At 43.3% G+C, this 26,346-nt stretch overlaps 3 protein-coding genes across 6 annotated transcripts in view; all 3 read left to right on the top strand.

Annotated features, from left to right (window-relative positions):
• cldn8.1 (claudin 8.1) lies at window positions 1-1,696 on the top strand. Its single transcript, XM_061217333.1, has one exon. It carries the CDS (start codon window positions 45-47, stop codon window positions 834-836), a length of 792 nt encoding a protein of 263 aa, XP_061073317.1. The 5' UTR covers window positions 1-44; the 3' UTR covers window positions 837-1,696.
• Window positions 1,697-5,104: 3,408 nt separating this feature from the next.
• LOC133107930 (claudin-8-like) lies at window positions 5,105-6,523 on the top strand. The gene has a single exon (XM_061217238.1). The coding sequence runs from the start codon at window positions 5,425-5,427 to the stop codon at window positions 6,487-6,489; it is 1,065 nt and encodes a 354-aa protein (XP_061073222.1). The 5' UTR covers window positions 5,105-5,424; the 3' UTR covers window positions 6,490-6,523.
• Window positions 6,524-8,529: 2,006 nt separating this feature from the next.
• LOC133107798 (glutamate receptor ionotropic, kainate 1) overlaps window positions 8,530-26,346 on the top strand; it is a 59,511-nt gene continuing 41,694 nt past the window's right edge. For 3 of the 4 annotated variants that reach the window (XM_061216990.1, XM_061216993.1, XM_061216991.1), the window contains exon 1: window positions 8,530-9,418. In XM_061216990.1, coding sequence (XP_061072974.1) covers window positions 9,334-9,418 — 85 coding nt within the window. In that variant the 5' untranslated portion in view covers window positions 8,530-9,333. The remainder of the gene's footprint in view (window positions 9,419-26,346) is intronic. The other variant, XM_061216992.1, reaches the window with a different exon arrangement.

Raw genomic sequence — 26,346 nt, 5'->3', positions numbered from 1 at the left:
CAGTCCGCTGGCCTGTCGGAAAGCTTCCGGAAACAGAGGCGAGGATGTCGAACTCGACGCTGGAGATCGTGGCGATGTGCGTGAGCCTGCTGGGGCTGATCGGGGCGGCGGCCAGCACGGGGATGCCCATGTGGCGCGTGACGGCGTTCATCGGCGAGAACATCATCGTCATGGAGTCTCGTCTGGAGGGCCTGTGGATGAACTGCTACAAGCAGGCCAACATCCGCATGCAGTGCAAGGTGTACGACTCGCTGCTGGCTCTGTCGCCGGACCTGCAGGCGGCCCGGGGGCTCATGTGCTGCTCTCTGGCGCTGGGGGGTCTCGGCGTGCTCATCGCCATCGCCGGGATGAGGTGCACCGCCTGTATCCGCGGTAACGACCGCGCCAAGCGTGTGGTTCTGCTGCTCTCCGGCAGCATGATCCTGCTGGCCTGCATTTGCGTCCTGGTCCCCGTGTCCTGGACGGGTCACGTGATCATCCGCGACTTCTACAACCCGCTCCTCTTGGACGCGCAGCGGCGGGAGCTGGGCGAGGCGCTCTACATCGGCTGGGTGGCCGCCGCGCTGCTGTTCGTGGGCGGCTGCATGTTCACCTGCTGCAACATCCCCCGGGACAAGGGCTCCGACAGGTCCCTCTACTCCAGGAACACGCAGTACATGGCCTACCCCCCGCAGATGGCCTACGTTCCCCAGGGCCCCTACACCCCCCAGGTGGGACCGTACACACCCCAGGGCTCCTACACCCCCCAAACGGTCTACACGCCCCAGCGTTACCCCTCCACGCACAGCTACCCCTCCAGACACCCGTCTATGCGCAGTGCAGTGGCCTACCTTTGACCGGGCGAAGAGGAGATTCTGCATTTAGACTATCTGCGGGATCCTATGGGAGCTGTGGGTGCGTTCTGACTGTGTGTGTGAATGTGAGTGTGTGCGTGTGAATGTGAGTGTGTGCGTGCGTGTAAATGAGTATGTGTGTGTGTGCATGTGAGTGTGTGTGTGTGTGCATCACTGAGGATCCACTGTGGGACTCGCAATGCCCCCCAAAACTGGAATTTGGGATTCTGCACATTTCAACACTGCATTTCAACACTGCTGAGGGAGTGATAGATGGATAGATAGTTGGATAAATAGATAAAGAGAGACCATTTCACCATTTCACCACTTCACCATTTCAAATGAGACTCAAGAGCCCATTATTAATTTGCGGAGGCCAGTAAGCAGACTGAGTCACATCCATGACAAAAGACGGACGTGAGCTATGGACTCGTGTTGTTTGAAGTACGTCTGCCAAGGTAACAGGATGGAATAACACGTAGAATTGACTCCTGTATGCATAGAGCCACACTCGTGTTGCTGTAACTGTAAACGGCTGTGAATGATGAATCTGAAGGTCTTCCGTAATCATGGTAACAATTCAGAATTTTACCTAATGTATAGAATGAACTACAAGTACTTAATGTAAAAACTCTAGTTCAATATTTTGTAGATTTGAAAATTTTGTATCTTTTGCATGGAAAGTTTTTTTCCACTTCAGTGCACTAAAATGTTCTGTATCTTTTGAAATAATACCTCATCATAACCAACACAAAACTGGTTGTGATAATCACAATGTTTTTCTAAAACGTGAAATGTGTTGATTGTGCTTTTTCAGCTTTGCATTTAAAATGATAAAAGATTGTTTTTCTATTTAATTTGAAGTGATTTTCCTTGTCAAGTTATTTCTAAAGTTAGCCATCTTGTAGCAATGTAATTATATCTGATGACTATCTTGTCCAGCGGTAAACAGTTGAGCTGAGTCAGAGAATTGAAATACACACACATCTTTCTTGTGCTAAATTATCAGTGTTAAAGTAACCCTGTCTGTATGAAGGGGCCAATGGAGACCACATGTACAATATTACAGTTAAAAGTGCTTTATCAGAGATTTTACATTTAAAATCTTACTGTACAGAAGGCAAAAACAGGGCTTACAGCAGTGAACCCCAAACCCCATCCCGTGTTGATAGCAAGCTCTGACCTAATATCAGACACGGCAGGGTTTCCTGGAGCAGCTGCATTGTGTAGGGTCTGAACATGACACCGACACAGCCAAGCCTTGTGTCACACAGGTGAGCTATAGGTGTAAAACTGAGACCTGCCACAGCCTGGGAGAAACACACATTACTCCCCTCAGACTGACAGCACCATTGTATTCTGCAAGGTGTGTGTGTGTGAGTGTGTGTGTGTGTAAACGGTGTAGCTAGGTCCCAGAGTTACAGATTACACAGGGTGCGGTTGCTGCTACTGTGTATTTAGCTCAGTAAAATAAAGACAAACTAACATCCAAGACCAGGTGAAGGAATTTTCCATTCACTTTGAATAAAGGCCCTGGAGGAGGGAGGATGACAGATAAAAGATAACTACTGTGTCTGGTCCCGGAGGATGCCTATGTTTCAGGAAAAAGAATCATTTAGGAGTGGTTTTCAATGGTGAGGACAAAACAAGAAAAGATCAGTTGACACTTTGTCAAATATCACAAGGACCACGATTATCAGCAAGTCAAGTGAAGTCAGCTTTTTTAACCCACAATGGGGAAATGAATTTGTCATTTGTGGTTTTTGGAAATCCTGAATGCATTACGTAATTACTTTCGTTTGTAACGATGTTCATGGCAATGGTACTCAAATATTACAACTTTAATCATTATTTAATCGGCCTATATTAAACAACCGCTTAGCAAAACCCAGCAGCTTGCATCAAAATCAAGTATCTGAATGTGTGTGTGTGCGGGTGCATATCATAACTTAACTAGATCACAACTTTAAATTCACACAAATGTGTGTGTGTGCGCGTGTGTGCTTGTTTAAAGCACATGACAGGGACAAGATGATAAGATGCTTTACACAAGCTGTTTCCATACTGTTTATGTTATCTTTTTATGTTTTATCTGTATAAAAGCTCAAACAAAATATACAGTGGAGAACACTTCAATACTATCACAAATGTCAAAATGGAGTGTTCAGAATTGTTTGAACTTTAAAGTTAAGCAGATCTAATTTACTTGACTTCTGTAAAAGAAAGATAACACAAGCTCATGGTTTAAACAGATTCAGTGCAAACTGCATCAATTCCTTTTTCCTATTTAATTCATTGCAACCATGATTTTGATAAGCATGAAATAATATGCTAATTTGGATACCAAGATAAGTTAGAGCAATATTCAGAAAGCAATCTCAATATTCAGAAATGTCCTGTTTTAGACGGTCCATATGAAGGTGTTTCCTTGGAAATAAAGTGATGAAGTATAGTAGCTACTAGCTGTGTGTGTTATATTTACGGTCGTCCACTTGACTTATTTTCTGTCGCGAACTGTAATTAAAGCCCCGCAATGCTACAGGAGAACGCGTCATCGTTATTTACATTGACCATCAGCTTTTTGCACAGGTTTCATCGAGTGGCTGTTTCCATCTAGTGGAAGACATTGGTATTACAATTAATACATGATCCCAAGACATGCAACGGGATATACGCTCAGTGACCACTTTATTAGGTAGACCTGTACACCAGCTTGCTAATGCAAATATTTAATCAACCAATCATGTGGCAGCACATAAATCCATAAAAACATGTAGACATGGTCAAGATGTTCAGTTGTTTTTCAGACCAAATCTCAGAAGAGGAAGGAAATGTGATCTAAGTGATATTGACTGTGGAATAATTGTTGGTGCCAGGGTGGTATCACAGAAACTGCTGATCTCCAGGGATTTTCACACACAATAGTCTCTAGAGTTTGCAAAGAATGATGCAAAAAACGAAATACAGCAGTTCTGCAGACAGAAATGCACTGTTAGAAGTCAGAGGAGAATGACCAGACTGCTCAAAGCTGACAGGAAGGTGACAGTAATGTGAATAACCACACATTACAGAAGTGCATCTCTGAACATACAATGCATCAAAACTCTAAGCGGATAAGCTACAGTAGCAGAAGAACAATAAGTCTAAAAAATAAGTATAATAAATGCCCAATAAATGCCAGTACCATCTCTCTGAATGCTGAAGTCCCAGGACTAATGCCCAGTGCCAACAGTAGGCTTATGATTATATGTTATTTATTCACAATTACGTTATGCAATGTGTATTGCTGCCCCCTTGTGTCTCTGCAACTGGCAGAAACTGGTGAGTAGACAAGAGTGAGAACCCAATAACGGCAGGGTGATCATGGTGGGCCTTTGACCTTTTCTTCTGTGCGCAGACAAATGAGAAGTTAATCCGCAAACACATATACGGTGAGGCAAATATAACTTCCACACAATCAGTGCTCTTTCTAATGTCATGCCACCAAAATACACCCTGCTGAGTGGACCGCAATTTCCTCAAATTGTCCGCATTAAACTGCCACATCAAATATCTGACACAGCATCAGATATCTGACACCCCCCGGGCCTTTATTTTCCAGTGATTCTGCAGAAGACTCTGTGGGGAAGGCACACTGAGTCATGTCCAATCATTCTCCTGCTGTCAGACTCAGTCACAACAGCCTGACAAGATGTTTAAGAGACAGGGAGGGGGGCCCTGCTGCACCACAATTTCAAACATCCTTGAATCCCTACACGGAGAGGAATTGATGTGTGACTGTTTTTTGTTTTTTTTCTCAACAATACTGGCTATTAGTGTCATGGACAGTAGAAATTAACAGTAATAATGTTTTTAGACAATGTAATTGCAGGTAATTGCCATGCTACTTAAATGGCTAGTGTCATTATGGGTTTACACGCTTTCTTGTTCAATTTTTAAGCAAAATGTCAAAGATGTTAATTCATCATGTAAATTGCCCTTAAACAGCCCAGGGGAACATGCACAATATGAATGGAAGTTTGTGGTGTTAGTGTTAGCAACGGAAATACTACAACATGAAGTCATGAAGCAGCCCATCTCCCGTCAGTTTGTGTTTATGGTGGGCTGAGCTTAGGCGTGATGATCTTGCTCCTAGAGACAGTAAACAAACCATCAGGAGATACCCTGCTCACCCTCATTCTGCTCAGCCAATCAGTAGAGGGCTCATTCTTTCTCCCATAACAACGAGCAGCAGGTACTACCTCATTGTCTCATTTCAGAACTGAGAAGGCTGCCTTACACATAGCTCTCCGGGGGTCTGCTCCACCATTGTGATCTCAGAACTGTGTTCAACTTATTGTCTTCAGGATTCCATCGGACCTCCCTGATCTCAGAACTGTGTTTAACTTCATTGTGCTCAGGATTCTACTGGACCTCCCTGATCAGAGAACTGTGTCCTCAGGATTCTAATCTACCTAGCTGACCTCCGAACTGTTCCACTGATCATCAGTGTTCTCAGGACTCTCTGTGACTCTGACTCTGGGAGCTGTGTGCTCCTTTGACTCCTGAGATCTTCTGCCCTTACTGACCTGGGCCCGGTGCTGGGTGTGAGATGGTGGAGGGCACCCTGGAGATCGTGGCCATGTGCCTGGGCTTGGTGGGTCTGATCGGGGCCTCTGCCACCACAGGGATGCCCATGTGGAAGGTGACGGCGTTCATCGAGGAGAACATCATCGTCATGGAGACGCGCTGGGAGGGCCTGTGGATGAACTGCTACAGGCAGGCCAACATCCGCATGCAGTGCAAGGTGTACGACTCGCTGCTGTTCCTGCCCCCAGACCTGCAGGCTGCCCGCGGACTCATGTGCTGCTCTCTGGCGCTGGCGGGCGTGGGGCTGCTCATCGCCATGACGGGGATGCGCTGTGTGAACTGCCTGCAGGAGAACCAGCGCGCACGCAGCCTCGTGCTGATCTCCTCCGGCTGCCTGCTCCTCCTCTCCTCGCTCTGCGTCTTCATCCCCGTCTCCTGGACGGGTCACGTGATCATCCGCGACTTCTACAACCCGCTCCTCTTGGACGCGCAGCGGCGGGAGCTGGGCGAGGCGCTCTACATCGGCTGGGTGACCGCCGGCTTCCTGTTGGCCTCGGGCCTGATCCTGGTCTGCCGCCACGTCCCCCGAGACTCGGGATCCTTCGACGTCTTCCAGCAGCAGAACCCGGCTCTGATCGGCTACCTCTCACCGCCCCACAAGCCCACTCTGATTGGCTACCAGCCCGTGCTCGGGGCGCCCAGCTTCCTCGGGAACCGGCCCTCCCCGTACGACGGCACCAGTTTGGGTCTGACCCACTCCACCCCGCCCCGCGGGAGCTTCAGAGAGCCTGTTTCGCTCCACACCAGCTACACCCAGAGCCAGCCCCGCTTTTCAGGCCGCCAGCCTTCGACCCTCACCTCCACCTCCGGCTTTGTGGGGAACATCTCCACCCCCGGGAACTCCTTATACCACCACCAGCCCACCGCCCTGTTCCCCCCCAGCAGCGGAGCCCAGCAGACTGCCTCGTATATCTCACACTACCCCCGGTTCCAGCCGGCGCACCAGGGCCCCGTGTTCATCGGCTACCACTCCTCCATGGTGGCTCCACACACACCCAGTGTCAGCAGCATCGGGGAATACGTCTGAGCCACAACAACAGACTGAACAACCACCACCTTCAGAAGCCTAACAGACAAGGGGAGTTTGCATTACTGCTATGCACTGTTTTATAAAAATACTATTATATATATATATATATATATATATATATAATACACTCTCAAAAATAAAGGTACAAAAAGTGCCTAAAAAGGTACAAATGCTTGTAACTGGCAAGGGAGTAGCAGATAGGTACAATAAATTGTATCCCTATCCAGCAATATATATTTAATTTGTACCTTTTTTAAAGTACTAATTTGTATCCAAAGTGAACATTACTGCACTTTCAGGGTAGATTTGAGAAATTAGATCCTTAAAAGAAAAAGAATGCACCTCCACTGTCACTTTATTTCTGAGAGTGTATATAAGTGTGCACCAGTGTCAAAAAATATTTATTTTTTTAAAGCAGAAAACTACATTGTTCTTTTCTTAGTTGTTTTGTTTGGCATGGCCAGCGGTGGTTTGGATGGGTATGGCGGCCATCATGAATGTTATCAATACAAACAGAAGAGCAGTTGTTTTGAATACCTGCATGCAGTGCCTGCCAACTTTGAATCCATCCACGGAGATGAATAGCTGTTTTGTTTTCACATAACACGCTGACTCTACTAAACCTCCTTTGTGGGGAAAAAGTACAGTGTCAGTAATATCCCTGATGTTGGCAAAGATTATTTGAAAAAAACTAGCTTTTTTGCAGCACCAGTGTTTGTTTTTTTCTGTCGAATTGGTGTACTTAGATGCAGTCCAGAAACTCATACTTATTCAAATGCAATTGTTTGTGAGTTAAATGGCAAAGGTATGATATGTGTCTTTTGGGAGATAGGTGGGACATCTATTATTTTAAGAAGAAATATTTTCGCATAAGTGACTTTATGATCCAAGAGAAGTGTCCCAGAAAATGTGTGAAGGAGACAACAGGAGACAACCCAAACTCAGAAATGCTTAAAATAACTAAATCACTGCAATATCAACAGAAGCCTAGATATCAAAAGAATTGCACTCTCCTTAACTTCTAAAACAATTTATCGAAGAACTATGGGAATTGCATTAATTCATTCATTTATTCATTATCCTAACCCGCTTGTCCTGAACAGGGTCACAGGGGGGCTGGAGCCTATCCCAGCATACATTGGGCGAAATGGGAATTGCACATGCAGTCTATTTAGCCATAGGCCGTACTGTTACTGTCATTTGCAACATTCCACAGCAGATGGCACTAGAGTACACGTGGCTGTGTTCATTCATTGTACCTTATTCAATTGAATAAACCACTCATATCGCATCTCTCTCCGTTCTCAGTCGTCCTCGTCCAGTAGTTGACCTGGAAAAAGAAATCCTTCGTAATCTCGCCCACAATTGAAATATCTAGTTTTTCGTCTTATGTTTATAATATGTGTGTGTGTGCGCGCGTTTATTTTTATGTGTGTGTTTACATAACATGATGTAATTTAAGTTGTTGAATTATTATGTGCAGTTGTCTGGTAAATACTATTAAACTTTCTGCAATCACCCGAGTGATATTTGTTTAGTGTGTATTTATTTCTAGACATACACTATCTTGTAACAAAGCACTGCAGTGCTGTATTTAAGCAGTTCTTTCCAGGAAAATAATGCGAGTAGGTCGAGCATCGTTGGGTTGTTTGCACAGCATACTGATCCTTCTACCACCGAATGCCATTAATAACGATGCAGTACGGGGTTTAATTTCAAAACAAAGCATTTAATTTGAAATGGTAGACCAACCTGCACCGGATAACTGTGGATCTAAAATTGAGAGGTGGATATTTCCAAAAAGGCAGAATGCAATATTAATCAATTAATTTAATGAGTGAATAATCCTGTAGTTTACCCCTATACATTCAAATGTCTGGTAAACTGGTAAATTGTTTTGTGTTGACTTTTGGGTCCCACTCGGTGACATTCCGTGGGGAAGCATTATCATGCTACAATTAGCATGTAGCCAAATGCTTTTGAACATGCACTTTTTTCTGCGGTTTCTAAGGACTGTTCATTTGAAGGCAAGCGCTCCTGGGAGTTAGATGCAGCCGACTACTGGTCCCTTTCTGAGGATTAGCAGAGACGGGAGATGATTGTTTTTCCTGCGCTTTTCCTAAGTTAGTCTCCCGCGAATGAAAAAGACCATTCGCAAAACTAGAAAAGCACTGAGATGAAAAGGCCGGCTTGAAACAACGCGTCTCGCTGCAAGCAGGTTAAACTGCAGGGGAACTAACCCTCTGTATCAGATCCTGGAAGATGAACTGTGTGAGCGAAGTGCTTAATCTTCCGGGAGCGTCACAGTCAGACTATTTTGAAGATTAGATCTGCGTTTCCATCAGGACGCGGACAAAGATTTAATCATTCCTCAGTGTACTCGCTAAAGCAAAGAAGTTGTCGAGGGCGAATGCTGCCAGATTTGAAGTTAATCTTTACGTCGCATCCCTGCTTGGGGGATCAGCGGCTTGACTGCCCTCATTTGAGAGTGCGCACGGATAGGGACGCTCGTCCGCACCTCACCACTTTGTGTCTCCATTCTTGGTATTCGCTGAGGGGAAATGAGCGAGGGGATGCGCTGCTTGGACAATTTGAAGAGAGAAGTATTGTCCCGTTAGCACGGATGGGGTAAAGGACTGGGAGACGGAGCTCGTTCTGAGCTTATCAGCAACAATTAGACTCCGGGAGGGTTTTTTTTTCTCACCAGAATGCGAGAGAGAAAGATGTGGGTCGGCTGCCAGTTTCCTTGCGGTACGGATACAACAAGAACTGGAAAATTAGCGGCGTGAAATAGAGGAAAAAATAGAGCTCAATGTTAAATTTGACTCAAGAACGTGTACCATGGAGAAAAGGAAGGGACTGTTCTTTTCACTGTTTTACTTTATGGCCAAGATTTGGTTGAGTTCGCAGCAAGTCCTTAGAATCGGTAAGTGGGAATATCGTTTTTATTTTTGTATTTGTTTTTTTTTTTGTTTTTTTTGTTTTGACGGACAGTTATCTCAAAGAGCATTGATGCAATTGTAATAAATATACCTTGTTACCAGGAGCGTCACTGCATTTGGCATGTCATACTTTCGAGGAAATTAGCATATTTCCCAATGATGCACCATGAACTGCATGTTAAACGCGCATGCCCCCGTTCCCATTGCAGATTAAGAGTAAATGTGGAAACCAATTTTAATCTTCCGCTGCAACAGAATTGTTGCGTAAAGGGTCATAATACTCTAGGCAGTATAGAGTTATGTTCACACGCATATAAATGAGACCTTTACTAAACTTATTTTTATTAACAAGTTTCAAGAGACATTGATTTTCACAGTTTTGATCTTACTGTGCATGTGGATTTATGGATGCATTACTCACTATATTACGATATTATACTATATTATTTGATATTTATATGTTTCATGTCTGTGTAATTTATTCTGTGGTAACTGGTTATGATAGCATGTGTTCTACCTACTTTGTCTGTAGCACAGTTTACGCACTAGTAAGAGAGATGGTTTAGTACAGGTGATCGGGTTATCTTACCTGTTGAATATCAAGTCTGGAGAATTGCAAGAAAGAAAAACAGGATGGTATTAACCGCCCTGATTGTCAATAAAGGTGCGTTGGTACATTAGTGCTGTGTCTTGGATGCTTTTGGAGACAACGGCTTTCGGAAATCCACGTTGCCCCAGACCCTGTTAGCGAATATCACAATATCCAACACAAAATTGTGTCAGAAGATATTTCAACTCCCTCACTTGAGTCGAGCCCATAACAAAATGCTGTCATAGTACAGTTGAAATAATGTAAATTTATTAGAAGAACGAGAACATGAGAAAAACGAATAATGAAGAAATAACGAATTCTCAGATTTTTTAAAAGGAAGAACATTTTAATTTCCGAATATGTGACTTCATAATTAACATATTATCTACTGTTATGTTAATCCACTTGACGCCTTGTTTGCAAGTATATTATCTTTGCAAGGGTAGATCTATTACGTCTGTTTTTTTTGTTATCTCCAGAGAATTATTGCAGATTTGCCACTAAGCAGCTATCTGTCTTTGTATCTTTTCTGTAGATGTGATTTCGTTTGTCTTGCCACCTATTTGTCATCCATCCATTATAATGTTTGCACGTTACCATTATAAGATAGATATATGTATATCCACAAGTGCAGATTTGAATGCCAGATAATTCTGTTTTGTATCGTTGAGCCAGGCAATTGACTTGAATTGTTGAAACGTTGACATGGAAAATGAGCAGAAATACAACGATGGCTGCCTTGTATAAGTGTCTACTGAGCCACAGGACAACACATTGTACTTTATTGTTGATTGCAAATATTGATTTGATCTCACCATTGTCTACTTTGTGAGTGTTAGTGATATATCCTGATGTATGTGTTTGAGCTGCTAGATATTTGGGTTCAGAGAATGACTACAGGGCACAAAGAATAAAATAGACACTCATTTATTTATTATGCTTTGTTTGGACAGTTTAGGCAGCAATAACGTGGCAATGTTTCAACGTTATGAGGATTGTTTCATAAGCTTATTGCAGGTATCTCAATCGCCATTACTTGGAACCAGAACTCATCTGTCAGAAAAATTGAAGCTGTAAGTGGTGTATTATCTAAAATTGCTTCATTTACTCAGGGTGCAAAGTCCAGTTTAAAAAAAAAAAAAACATTTTCCAAGTAGTGCCTCTCCCTGTCTGGGGGCACACTGGAATCTGTCCTCTGTGTGTTAATCTGTCTGAAATTTCCCTCTCTGTCCAATCCACCTTATCCACCTTATCTCTGACATTGTGCTCATCGCAGTGTGTATGGATAAACCGCTCCATATGGTCCCATGTTCAATTAACATCAGATATTTCGAGGGGGGACACGCTCTGATTGAGATCTCCTTCATCCCGGGTGGGAATACTGGTTAATCCCCCCCCCCCCCCCCCCAGAGCACTTTAAACAGCCGTCAGTAATCTTCTTTATACGGTAAGGCTGGCTCCCCCCCCCCCTTACAGCCCCCCCTCTCCCCGTTCCCAGCCCAAAGATGGAGCTCAGGGCTCCAGCTGAATCTTCAGATGGGCTGATTCTCTATCGGTGGCATCAGGAGTATCTATCACTTTTTTTCCCCCTGTCTGTCTAACATCGCTGATGAAAATGGAATCCGAGTTAGTCACCGTACGTTTCTCTCTCAACACCCTGTGTCCACCCTCCATGAGCCTTACCCGTAATTCAGTTTGGCATAGGTCATCATTCAGTGGTGGGGTTCTTTTTTAATGGAGATTTGCTCTTTTCACGTTCGTTCTGGGACAGTTCTCGAGCGCGTTTGAGGGTAAATCGATCAGGACTGTGACAGCTGATTGATTGATTGCGATGGCGCTGAGGAGCTTTTTGATTAAGTTGCAGGCCTCCCGTGGGCCTGGCTGATTGGTCTGTCCTTGGCGTCGAACCTTGTTGTACGTGTCTCTCAAACTTTCGACGAGTGGCACGGTGTGATCTAACATGCTAACGTGCTAACGTGCTAAGGTCGAGCAGAGCCGATGCTTCGGCACCATCGAGCTCTCTCTCGTCTCTGTGCACTCACGTCTATCGGGGGGAAGACGTTGTTCAGACGGCCCTGGAGTAACCAGCATCCCCAGTCTCCCCATCACACAGAGGGACCTCAGTCCCACACATCAAATGGGCCGTGGCTGGATTTAGACCCCCTTGTCTATTCACCCCCCAGGAAAGAGCCTGGTTTTGGGGGGGTTGGGGGAGTAAGATGGATCTTAAGGGCGTTGAGAATTGGATCAGTGGGCATTTGTGAAGAGGGCCCACAAGTCTGTCATTGTATGCCTGTGGCGGTAGGCGCCCCCCGCACATGATAATTAGCCCTGTGATTTGCAGTCATCACGGGGGCAAGAGATTCTCACCGGAGGGGAGAGACTTAGCCCTCCATGCATTCGGTCGGTCAGTCGATGTTCCGCTGTGTGCTTATTTTGGCTTGAAAATGAATTTGGACTTGTGAAACTACTGCGCTGTGGGGTCTGAACAGGTGCGTTCGGTTAGGGGAGTTGGATCGTAGCGTCAGACACAGCAGTGATGGGCTTTGAACAAGACTCAATTCCTCCATCTCAGTCCCTGGTGAAACCATACACTGCGTGGTCTTTCTGATGGAGACGTGAACCTGTCACTCAAATCTGCTGCCGTAGGCTGGCATGGTCATCCAGATCTTAAAATCTGAATGGACTAAAATTAATAAATAATCTGTAAAAAGCAATATGGAGCCTGGTTTCTCTTCAATATTCCTGTTGGTATGAATCATAGATTCATGCTGAACTGATGTGTGCATGCATGGCATAACCTAGTTTTCTTCTCCTAACCTGTTCTAAAAATAATCTCAGTGCCGTAGCTGTAAAATGAACTGGTGATTAGCACGAGCAGGTGGGCCTGCAGTCTCTGAGCACTTTCAGTACTTTTACAGGGACAATTGGTGTTGTGATGCCCGTGCTGAGCATCAAATTGAGCTGATGGGTGGTTGTGTTGTAAACAAAAGAGGGGAATAGTGACACTGGTTTATCTCTGAAGTGGAAGGTGTTCATCTTGCACACACTACTCAAAGTGTGAATACTGAATTCTTTCCTTCTATCTCCCACTCTCAGCCTCCCTCTTTTCGTACAATCTCACTCCGTTTCTCTATCTTCAAGTCTGACTCTTTCTCTCTTTCTCTCCATGTCTAACTCTTTCTCTCTCTCTCTCCCTCAAACTCTCTCCATTGCAGCAGGGCCCCTCCTCTAAACTCACACTTGTTCTTCCCTCTACACCACACACCCCTTCCACACGCAACTCTGGCTGTCCCACCACCCGCATGTTAATGGCTAAGGGAGTCGGAGCATCGATTCAGCCACGGTTTTGTGCGCAGATCCTGTTCTGTGAGTTACTCAATGTGATGTGTATGTGGCCCTGCACCAAAACTGCATCCCAGTCGCTGCGTGTTCACATTTCCCAAATGTTCTCTCTGGGTACAAAATTAACAAAAAAAAAACAAAACAGATGTAATAGATCTACCTTCCAAAGATAATATACTTGCAAAGTAGTATATAAGTGGATTTTCCAAGCAAAACAAGGTACAAATGAATGATATATCATTACATTACATTACATTACAAGGCATTTAGCAGATATATATCACTGGCTAGGGGTACAGTTTTATGCACCTATATGGTATGGCCAGTGACAAGCATTTGTATCTGTGTAGGCTCTTTGTGTACTTTTATTTCTGAGAGTGTATTCTAAGCCTCTGAATCCATCCCCTCTTCCAGCTCTGAGCATCTGAATCAATCCCCTCTTCCAGTTCTGAGCCTCTGAATCAATCCCCTCTTCCAGCTCTCAGCCTCTGAATCAATCCCCTCTTCCAGCTCTCAGCCTCTGAATCAATCCCCTCTTCCAGCTCTGAGCCTCTGAATCAATCCCCTCTTCCAGCTCTGAGCCTCTGAATCAATCCCCTCTTCCAGCTCCCAGCCTCTGAATCAATCCCCTCTTCCAGCTCCCAGCCTCTGAATCAATCCCCTCTTCCAGCTCTCAGCCTCTGAATCCGTCTGCTGTTCCAGCTCTCGGATCCTCGGAGTGACCGGTGCTCATATGTCATGCAGATTGGAAAATGCAGCAATCTAAGCACCATTAATATTAAGGGCTGGGGAAGCACTGTTCACACCTGAGCACCCTGGAGCTCTGCAATCTGGAGTGTTTCCCAATTTTTTATATCGCCCTCGGTGACCGAGGATGGAGCTTTTTTCTCAGAATTGGGGAATTATTTATTTATTTGGAAAATTAGTATGATTTGTATTTTTTATATTTAACAGGCCAGGGGCCTGTTCCACAAAATTCGATTTTGTTATTCAATGGGCATAAGCTATTCATTGTCTGGGGTCTATGTTCTATGTTAGCAGTGTGCCCAAAGCAGAAAGACAGAACTGTGCAAACTTCAACGTTTGTTTATTTATCGCAAATCAAATCTTCATTACCATATTCAACGTTATCATATCGCATATGGCATATTTCCCTCATATCGTGCAGCCCTCCTCTGTAATCCTGCTGTGTGGTGCACCCTGCAGCAGGGCTGTAGCTGAAGCATGTACACACTCGTGTCAGAGGCAGTGTGCGCTCTACACCATACAGTCCACGCAGTACTACAGCAGAGGACGTCTCTCAGAGGACAGGCAGAACCTTCACTGAAACATGTAGCCCACGACCACCATGCGTGTCACTGGAAGGCCGGAGGCTGGATGGGTTTCATTTGGCTGGAGGAGTTCAGGCCTAAATGCATCCGACGCCCGGCGAGATAAGGCAGCTTGTGTCGCGCTGCTGCTCTCATACTTACCTGCTAATGACACAGCAGAGCCTGAGGCTCTATCCTTCATCTACACGCAACTTCACTCCTCTGGGGAGCCCCCGAGTCTACTGTCACCTGTCTATCTTTAGCCCTGTGTATTCTGTGTCTTAATCTAGGACTTTTGTATTTGTATATGTCTCGGTACTGTAGTTCCTCAACTTGTAGTTGTCTTGGAACGGTAGTTACAGACTTGGCCTATCTACCTTGTGTAACGGACTCATGTTCATAGCCTTACAACCAATCATGTATGGATTGTACCTTATTTGCTGTGTTGGATTGTTTGTCCTGTGACCTTGATATTCACTGTTTGGTACGTGGCTTTGGTTAGAAGCGTCTGCTAAATAAAATGTCATGTAAAATGTAATGTAATGCAACTGCAACAAAAGCCTTTTAACAAAAGAGCCACTCAGAAGCCCAGCTTAGATTATTTATTTTCTTTTTTTTGGATGTTCAACATGGTTGTTTTCATTTAGTTTTACAGCAGGGAACAAAACCTATTTAGGAGCAGAAGTCAAGTAGTACAAAAATGAAATTAAGTTAGCGATTTATCGGGGCACCTTGAAGAGTGTTGACATTTTTGCCCTTCCTTTGATGCGTCAAGGTTTAAGACATTAGTCAAAATGCCAGGCGCTAATACAGGTGCTGTCAATTAGGAGTTATCAATCACACATGAAGTCCCCTCGGGCCACCCTGAAATGATGTAATGGCAGTGATTTACCAGTGATAAAAAGTATCACATTATCATTTTGGATTGCAGTTAATTTTGTATTCCTTTCATACATACAGTAGATTCGGTGTGCACTGCTATTTTTGGTGTAAAAAAAGGAAATGTTTTTCTAAATGACTGTGTAGTGTGTGCAGATGGTAAAAACCCAACATGCATCCACACTCATTCAGAAGAAGCAGCAGATGTACGCAATCTACACAATGTCACGAGTGAGACTGACTGTGAAGCACTCTGAAATCATTTTGGCAGGAACATCCACAATCCACAGAATAAGTGCTGTTGAAAAAGAATTCCAATTGGTCAAGAAAAAATGAGTGCAAATGTGCTTTTAAACGCCTATGTGCAAACAATCACCCCAGTGATTATTTACTGTATGTACTCTGTGTCATGACTACTGAATTCAACAACAATAATCACTCTGGGGTGCCTGGACCCTCAGCCCGGGGCCCTCCCAACAATAGCAGTACTAAACTAAAAAGACAACACATGCTATTTCCTAGGGGCAATGTAATGGTGGAGTTTTATGCTGTCTTTCTCTCTCTCTCCATACTGTCTCTCGCTACAGTTTCTCTCACTCTCTATAGCCACACATACACTCTCTTGCTCTCTCTCTCACTCTTTCTCTCTATAGTCACACTTAGACACTCTCTCAGTCTCTCACTCTCTCTCTTTCTCTCTGCAGTCACGCATACACTCCCTCTCTCTTTCTCTCTAGTCACGCATACACTCCCTCTCTCTTTCTCTCTATAGTCACGCATACACTCCCTCTCTCTCTCTCGACAGTCACACATAGTCTCTCTCTCTCTCTCTCTCTCTCTCGACAGTCACACATACAGTCTCTCTCTCTCTCTCTCTCTCTCTTGACAGTCACACATATAGTCTCTCCCTCTCTCTCTGGACAGTCACACATACAGTCTCTCCCTCTCTCTCTCGACAGTCACACATACAGTCTCTCCCTCTCTCTCTTGACAGTCACACATACAGTCTCTCTCTCTGTAGTCACTCTTTATACCCTGCTTTATCCTGCAAGGCTGCCAATCCCCCGGTCAGGTCGAGTGCCTCTAATTGCCTGAACAGAAAGTGTGTGTCTGAAGGCTGCGCCTCATTCTGCAGAAGAGAAATGGAATTGAGCAGTCTGCAGCGCAGTAGCAGACTCAAAGTGCCGTAGACCCTGAAGAAGAGACAGTGAAATGTGGGCTGGTCTTCTTACACAAGGCTGGCCGTGGCACTTAATCACAAGTTCAAGTGTTCAGAATTGCGCTTTTATTATTTTTTTAAAGGGCTGCTCCTCTATCAAAGCCAGTGATGTGGCAATGAATTAACTTGACGAACTGCGCCTTCTCTGTGTTGTCACCACCGTGGAGTCTGGGTGGCGTTTATTTGCTGTCAGTCTCTGATTATCTTCTCCTCTCTGCTGTGTTGCTTTAATAGACAGTTGGAAAAAAGACTGTGAGAGATTTGTTGATGCTTTGCCAGCGAAATAATCAGTCAAATTCAAGCTAATCACGCCTCGTCTTATTCCTGAAGAGCAAATTCACTTCAAACTGAATACATTGTCTGCCGGTCCCTTTGTAGCCACTCGTTTTGGAAAGCAAGGGTCTTGTGTGACACAAAAATATGCATTTCTCACAGAATATTCCATTCTGATGTTAATATTCCCACCCCACCTCAAAAGAAAGACGTCAAATTATCTTTCTAAAACGTCCTGATTCATTTCGGACATTTGTTTTCAGTATTTCTTAAAGTATTAGTTGGAAAGGAAGTCTTCACGTGGCTGCAGAATTTCATGACTGTTGGCCTCTGATCCCCCAGAATGCACTGTAATGTTGGATACTCCCCTTGTTCTTCTTAGCACACGGATAGGGAACTGTTAAAATGGAGGCACTTTTAAATTCAAATTCTGCACCGTTGCTTAGGTTACAAACTGCCTTGAGGACTTAGTTCAGCTTCAGAGGCCATGCATCTACTGCATTGTTCTTATACATGAACCTGATAAAGAACCAATTTTAAAGAACGAGAAACAAAAATAACTTGAAAATGTTATTCATAAAAAAAGAGGATGGGGGAACAGATGATTAAGAATCCATGAAAGGATTTCAGATCTGCTTACTACTTACATAGTTATGAAAACAAGGATTTCAATATTAAAAATTAAATGTTAAATGTATCAACTGATGGAAAGGGTAGAAAAAAAATGTTTTTGAAAGATTGCTTACAGATAGTTTCCTGAAATTGTCCTTTATTAAACAAACATTTACATAAATGCTGCAAACGTTTTTATTGATATCAGTGATTTCCCAACTCGGAGTGTTGTTTCATTTCCCCGACAAATGAAAGAACCAGTATCACTTGCATATATTTTCTGCTCACAGTTAATGGCAAAAACCACTGCAGCTGGAGATGAGCTTTTAAGGGCTTTATTGAACATGTCACTGTGGAGAGAAACACACTACTTTTTCACACTTTGCTGGCAGCTCCTGGTTTTATTTATTGAAGACGTCTCTCAGTTTGTCTTCCAGACAATTAGATTAGGGTAAAATCATTAAGACATTACTGTGTTTCAGGACAGGCCTGGTCCCTGGGTGTCATTCTGCATGCTGGGTAATTAGCTCAGGTCTGTGTCCTCCATGTTGTGTACTATCATCCTGCCACATTCAACTTCTCTCCCTGGGAGAGATAAAGTCAAACCAAATGTAATTTAAATGTGTTTGTAACAACCTGTTTCTCTTTTCCTCCCTGAAATAAAACCACTGTCGTTGTTGTAGCCACCAGTCACATTGACAGGATGCATGACATCGTTCTCTCTCTGCGTGTTGCTCTTTGTGACGTTGACTGATCAGAGCCAAAGACGAGGACATCAATTAACCGCTTGACAACTGGACCCTTCAGAATGGTCCAGTCTTGGAGGTTTAACTCCGGTCCTGGAGGGGCGCTGTATCTGGTACAGGTAGCACATGGTTACAGGGAGCTGGTATGTGAATGTGCTTGGGGTGGTGGCCCTCCTCTGATCTCACATTAGCACAGTGCTGTATTTGAGTTGTTTTCATTATACTGATGATGTGTTTGTACGATGCTTCACTGACCTGGAGGGAGGAGAGAGAGGCACCTCTCCAATCATACAAATAAACAGCAGCATTTCATACACTCCCTCTCTCTCACAGCTATTCTCTATCTCTCTGTTGCTCTGATTGAAACTCAAATTCAAAGACCTCTGTCTTTCTCTCTGTCACATCTTTCTCTCTCTCTCTCTCTCTCTCTCTCTCTCTCTCTCTCTCTCAGACACATACACACACACACAAAAGATGGCCTGTTTGTGTTTTCTGTAGGGTACAGTACATGTGTTTGCTCATACCTCCTCAGCACAGAATGAACAGAGACAGGAACTGAACTATTCCAGTGTGGATTGAGAGAAGTTCAAAGTGTAGTGAGTGTAGCTATTAATTTGCATGATTAGGTTTGAACATTGCGTAAAAAGACTGAGAATCACACATAAATGCACAGATTACAGTGCTGGAAATAAACTGAAGCAGTAGACATGCAGAGTGTAAAACAGGAAGGTTGCGGTGAAATGAACCGTGATAAACAGACCGAGGTTTAAGAGGCAGTATATTCTACTTTTCCATCGGCTGAAGCTCACACATCTGGTTTAGCAAAATATCACCACCCATACTTAATCTTCAGAACAGCCTATAAACTTTTGAGCTGGGGCATATCATTATTTCAAATGAGAAATTGATCAAATAGCATGTGCACCGCACAGGGCAATAGCGTTTCCATGCAAGATGACAAAAAAAACATTGATCCAAAAACCGCCACGTCGCTAAAAGAGTCTGTGAATTACCCCGTTTCTGCAGATCCATCCCACAGACTGGAATAATCCCAGACATCGGGGTCCCCTTTGCAGGTCTTACAGTAACACCTCCTGTTTGGGTCTGAAGGCTTGATTGTTGTAGCTTGTTTTTTTGCATTGCAGGCCCTTGATCTTGGTGTGTGAAGGGTGATGGAATGGGTTCATGTCTGTTGTCTGGTGAAGGAATGGGATCATCTCTGTTGCTGGTGAAGGAATGGGGTCACGTCTGTTCCCTGGTGAAGTCATACTTTACCCCCCTCTCTGTGTGAAACGTGGCACGGGCCCCAGGATCAGGGGAATATCTGGGGGACGTGGGTACGGTGAATGAACCCGATCAATTCCTCATCAGTGTACAAATCACACTCATCGTAACCTGGGGGCGTGGATCGTACGGTGAATTTATGGTGCATTTAAAGGTTTTAGCGCTTTTAAAGATTAGCCCAACCCAGGCATTCTCCAGCTTCATCGTGCTGTTTACATTCATCATAAGTGAATTTCCTTCTTCACTGAGCAGGAGTGAGTGTTTTAATGCACAAAATAATCATTCATCATGGTTAAAAAAACACCTGCTGGCTGCAATGTACACACAATCAGTGATCACTTTATTAGGTATTTATTAGACTTATGTTTTAGGCTTATTAGTGCTCTGCTGCTGTAGCCTATCCACTTTGACATGTTCTGTGATTAGAGATGCTCTTCCACATATCACTTGTAATGTGTGGTTATTTGCGTTACTGTGACCTTCCTGTCAGCTTTAACCAGTCTGTCTCTTTTCCTCTGACCTCAGCAGTAAGGTGTTTTTGCCCACAGAGCAGCCGTTCAGTGGATGTTTTTTTTATTTTCACACTCGCACTCACACTCACTGGCTGCCAGACAACCGCTCTTACCTCCTGGGCTATTATTATGTTATGCCTATATTCTCATTTTAAGAAAGACTCTGATACCTCCTGACTGTGAAATATCTGCAGCTGAAATTGAGCTCACAGAATTATCAGGGCGACCTCACTCTTCCCTTCCCTGTTATCTTTGCGTGGCGTAACAGTGCGGTGGTTATTCTCCGTCGTTCTGCGGTTTGGGAAATGAAACACTGCTGTTCCCAATCCGGAAGCTCCAGGGGCCTTAATCTCAATCAGGATTCCCCCTCCCACGAATCTCTGAGCCTGTCCCCAGCCTGTCCCCAACCTGTCCCCAGCCTGTCCTCAACCTGTCCCCAGCCTGTCCTCAACCTGTCCTCAACCTGTCCTCAACCTGTCCCCAGCCTGTCCTCAACCTGTCCCCAACCTGTCCCCAGCCTGTCCCCAGCCTGTCCAAAATCTGTCCCCAGCCTGTCCCCAGCCTGTCCTCAACCTGTCCCCAGCCTGTCCTCAACCTGTCCTCAACCTGTCCTCAACCTGTCCCCAGCCTGTCCAAAATCTGTCCCCAATCAGTCCCGAACCAGACCCGAACCAGACCCGAACCAGACCCGAACCAGACCCGAACCAGTCCCGAATCTGTCCCAACTCTGCCCCGTTTGTGTGGACTGCTGATTTTCTCTCAAAGCAGTACTGAATGCTGCAGGAGGATGCGTCTCCCTAACATGGCTGCAGGCGTGGCTTTATTTCTCTAGAACTTTCAGTTGGCAGTGCTGAACGTGAAATCAGTACCAAAGTGTTCAGTTCAGAACATTCTTATCACATATTTTATAGGGTTAAACAAACTGTTGGAAGGTGTTGCAGAGGGTCAGCTGGTTATCAACACCTTCACATATATGTTAGCACCGGTATAGGTTTTATGGTGTAAGCTAAAATAGATTGTTTATCTGTGGAAAAATATATATAGCATGGCAGCACAAGATTGTTAATATATGAAATAAAAATATAAAATGGCACCTGTGAGAATGTAAATCTTTACCTGAGCTTGACAAACGGCTCTTAAAAACTCTTGGACCCCATTGTATGCAAGGCCCTCACAAGACAGTTAGTCCAAATCAGCACAGAATCCTGCAAGTGTGCAGAATGGATCTGTTAGCAACAGCCTGCGTAAACAGAGTGAGTAAGTTTATCAAGGCCCAGATCCCGACTGCCAAACAGTCCTCATTTTGCGCCTGTAGATGATGGATGTCTCCCAGCTGTGCGTTTCTGCTCGTACATGGCTGTGCATTTCTGCTCGTACATAAACCCCTGTGTGCTGTTGTTACAGTGCTGTGGTGGCAGGAAGTGGAGGGGGGTTTCAAAGTAGGGGCAGCCTGTAGCCGAGTGGCTAAGGTACATGACTGGCACCCGGAAGGTTAGTGGTTCAAGCCTTGGTGTAGTGACGGTAAGATCTGCACAGCTGTTGGGCCCTCGAGCAAGGCATTTAACCCCACATTGCTCCAAGGTGGATTGTCCCCTGCTTAGTCTAATCAGCTGTAAGTTGCTTTGGATAAGAGCGTCAGCTGAATAACATGTACTGTACTGTACTGTAGCTGTGACTAGGTTATCAGCAGAAAGTCTCCCCTAAAGAAGCTGCACACACCACGGCTCCTCAAGGCGGATGCCAGTTCTGTGTCTCACAAGTATGCAGGTCACATACGGTCCTAAACATGAAATATTGATAACGATTATTGTGCATCCAACCGTTACATTAATAGAAAAAATAGCTGATACAGTCATTATGTAAATTGTATGTCTTTTAGAGTTATAAGATTACAGTATTCTTATAGAGCTTGACTTGTTGAAAGAGGTGTGGTTACACCAGTCATTTAATTTGCATGTTTTTCATCCAGAGTTAAAAGAAGCAGATTGCACATGGCAGAATGGCAGAGAGAGAGAGAGAGAGAGAGAGGGAGAGAGAGAGAGGGAGAGGGAGAGGGAGAGGGAGACGGAGACGGAGACGGAGAGACAGAGAGACAGGTCTTTGAACAAGCCAGCTGTCAGTTTACGCTTATCGACCTTTGGGGGAGGAATGTGTCTTGTTCACAGAAGCTGCAGAAATGTGTAAAAGGAAGTCAACTTTCAGGGCCACCTTTCCCTGGGTCTCCTGCCCGACTGGCCTGTTTCTCCACCAGGATGGTAAATTGTACTTCTCTAAGCTTTAAATTGCACTGGCAAAAAGAGATATTAATAGTGTTTCATTGTCTGGCCATGGCCATAGACTGCAGAAATATTTGAATAAGCTCAGACAAAGCAATTAAGGCATTAGGAACGTGGCTAAGAAGTCAGAGCACTAAATGCTCTAAAATGTACATTCTTGTATATGTACATTTATTGAAAAGTATTAAATTATTTAGTATTTTGTTGTAAAAGGCATAGACTACATTTTCATGGAATACTTTTTTTCTGAATAACCTCCAGTAAAATTTCAATAAAGTAATCTAACCTGCGGTACTTCAGTCACCCACTTATGTTACATGACGTTGTGTGAAGCCATTGTCTACGAGCACAGATTTACTACCTGCGATGATGCAGCAATTTGTGTCTTGCAAGAGAAATATCCACCCCTTAAGGGCATTTTAGCATTCATTCCTTTTTTCACAGTGCAATTTTTAGTCACTATGGAAGCAGGATATACCGCTTGAAACTGAAACTGTTAAAAGTTGTGGTTCCATCTCTATAACCTATTTTAAGATGCGATTGCTTTAGGGACAGTTCCTTATTTTGTAACATGTGGGTGGCAAAACAAGTGTGGGGGACCTCAAGGTACTGTCAGTGTCCTTTTCAAGGCTCCAGCCAACCAAATGCATTGTAGTTCCTAATTCTAAAACACCACAATAATCTGAATCCACTCAAATCTTTTCAGTGTGGAAAAAAATCTCCAGTTTCTGTAACTTTGTTTTTAGTAATATTTAGAGTCATTTTGAAAACAAACCCCAAAGGGTTACCTTTTAGAAGATGCTAGGATTATGCCTGTAATCAAAAAAAGGTTCAAATTGAATAGTATCAATTTTATTTTGTGTATGTAATTTTCAAGCTTGTGTTCAGAAAAGGGGGTGATACGTAAGGGGTTAATCTCAGCATCGTTTCCCATAAGCGTTGTAGTACTACATAATTGTAGAGTCATTCAATGTTAGTAGTTGAACATAATCTTTGTTTTTGAGGGTTTCTGAAGTAATTAATTAAACAAATTTAATTTAGGTATTTTTTAAAATCAATTTTGATGATGCAGTCATTTATAAGCAAACGTGTACAATTCTTTTATTTATATAAAAATGACAGAAATGATTGTAGTGATACCTGGGTGTAATATCTTGATACATCAGTTTTTTTTCCCCAGCTCGTGAAACTTAGGGGTGGGAATGTTTACGATGTTCTATAAAACACTTACAAGCTGATCTGTCCTTGCATTTACTCAAGTACTGTACTATTTCTTTATTATTATTTTTTTTTTTATTATTATTTTTTTTGTGTCTAAAAGCCTGTTTCACAGCAGCAGACCTGCTTAACTTAGCCATGCCTTTTCAACAGCTTATTCTCCCCCGTGTGACAGAAGTCTTCCATGAGATGAAAGCTTGTGTCCAACCATCACCAGGCATGACCCTTTAGCCATTCTGCTGCCCTAGGTGGGATTGCAACACGTAGGCTATACTCATTTTGACCTGGTATATAACATATATAACATAACATGATATGACATGACATGACATGACACCCATACACATAACATAACACAATACCCATACGCATAACATAACACAACACAATACCCATACATATAACATAACATAATATAACACAATACCCATACGCATAACATAATGTAACACAATACCCATACACATAACATAACATAATATAACACAATACCCATACACATAACATAACATAACATAATATAACACAATACCCATACACATAACGTATATGTTATGTTACGTAACGTAGCGTAACGTAACGTAGCGTAACGTAGCGTAACGTAACGTAACGTAACGTAACGTAACGTAACATAACATAACATACCGATGAGGCCATTCAGCCCAGCAAAGCTTGCATTCTCTAATGTATTGGAAATATAACTTTTAAATGCATGCATGCATTGACTTCTCATTACTCATTCTCCAGAAACAGGTATGAAAAAGTACATAAACAGGTATAATGCTGGTCACTGGGGTGGTACCCTATAGATACATAAAACCATACCACTAGCCATGGGTATAATAATTCATCTGTACCATCTCTGCTTGTAAAAGCAGCTTATTATTATTCAAAATACATTACTGTGTCTTTCAAGGTGCATTTGGGAAATGTGTTTCTTAAATCACAAAACTGTATCTCCACTGTAGCTTTCTTTCTCTGATGGTGAATGGAATAGTACATGGACTGCATTTATATATTTTATCCAAAGAGCTTTACAATGGATGCCTCTCATTCACCTATTTACACACACTCGCACACCAAAGGTTTAATAGAGTGTTGCTCACAAGTGTACACTATCCTGCAGTAACCTGCCTGGTCTCCCCACATGCCTGTAGTGTAGTGGCTGAGGTACATGACTGGGATCGGCAAGGTCAGTGGTCCGGTCCCCAGGACTGCTCCAGGGGAGGATTGTCTCCTTGTTAGTATAATCAACTGTAAGTTGCTTCATCAGTTAAATAACTGTAATGTAAAGCCTAGCCTGATGCAGTCCCTACAGATCTTAATTTCCCGACAGTCATTGAGGTCAACAGTAAAGTTGAACTGAATATTTTGAGTAGCTGATCAGATGCTGCCCATGTAATCAACTTATTGGTGATATGTCATTGTTGATTGATTTTACCGTATTAGTTTAGAATGCCTTTTTTCTTTTTTTTGAGAATGGGGTTTGTGCTTTCTTGTTTTTGTTTGTTGGTGTTTGTCTTCAGGATGTTCTTGTGCTCTGGCTGGTCCTCTGTTGTGCAGTGTCTAAAAATGAATAAATTAAGTCTTCAGACTGCCTGAAAGTTTATTTACATGTACAGATACGGTAAGTACTGTATATTAATGTATCCTTACATAGCCTTTTAATTCTGTTCTGTCTGAAAAGAAACATTTTCCTGCTCTTTGTGATCCTCATGCAACTATTCCAGTGGTTTAAAACTATTATGTTAACTGTTATTATGGTTTAATTTTCAAAAACAAATTCACTCCTCATTTTACTCCAATAGACCTCAATAAAACGTTTTCACAAGGGATATATTATGTGCCATTTGACCCTGTATCTCTTAACTATTAACTATCAAAAGCACAGGTCAAATGGCTGATTTGGCAAATTAAATTAAGATTTTGAGTAGAAGTTGGAATAGAGTTCATGAACAAGTCTGTCGTGGTTGTGCACTCGTGAAACAAGCATGAGTATCCTCCAAGGACTAGAGTCATCGGAGCTGTAGGGTCTGCACAGAGACTGCAACAGAAAGGAGAGTGATTGAAAATCCCCCAAATATGGTCTGTCAGTGGAGCTCACTTAAGAGGCAAAATATGTGCAAAGTAAAACAAAATATATAAAAAAAACTTTGAAAAAGTACTTTTCAAACCAAAAGGAAACGTGTCTAATTGGTAAATTGCTTGGCTAATGCAGAAGTTACACACAGTTTTTGCAGCCAAGTACATTCATGGTACAGTTTATTTAAGCCATCTGAGCTGTAAAGCCCTTTGGCATGCTTCTGAAAGCTGGTGTGGCAGAAAAGAGATTTGTTTAGCACTGATCACATATAGGTGCCAAATTTATTTTTCTCTCTGTAGTTTAATGAGAGAGAGCGAGAATGTTAGAGAGACTGGGAGAGAAATAGAGAGAGTTATGTGTTACCTGTTCTCTGTATTGTCAGTGGCTATTGTTATTATAGTTTTTGTCATTCAGCAATTCTTGTAGATCTGTCTGGAGGTTTAGTTATTTTGTATTTATGTATTTATTTTTCACATACATTTTATTCCAGAGTATTAATCCTGTTTTATGTGTCATTGTTAATGGCTTAATTGTTAATTGCTTTGCAAATATTGTTTCCCCTC

Source organism: Conger conger, chromosome 13 (genome assembly GCF_963514075.1).
Source record: "Conger conger chromosome 13, fConCon1.1, whole genome shotgun sequence".
Classification (NCBI taxonomy): Eukaryota; Metazoa; Chordata; class Actinopteri; order Anguilliformes; family Congridae; genus Conger; species Conger conger.
This window is presented reverse-complemented; position numbering and strand designations above follow the sequence as displayed.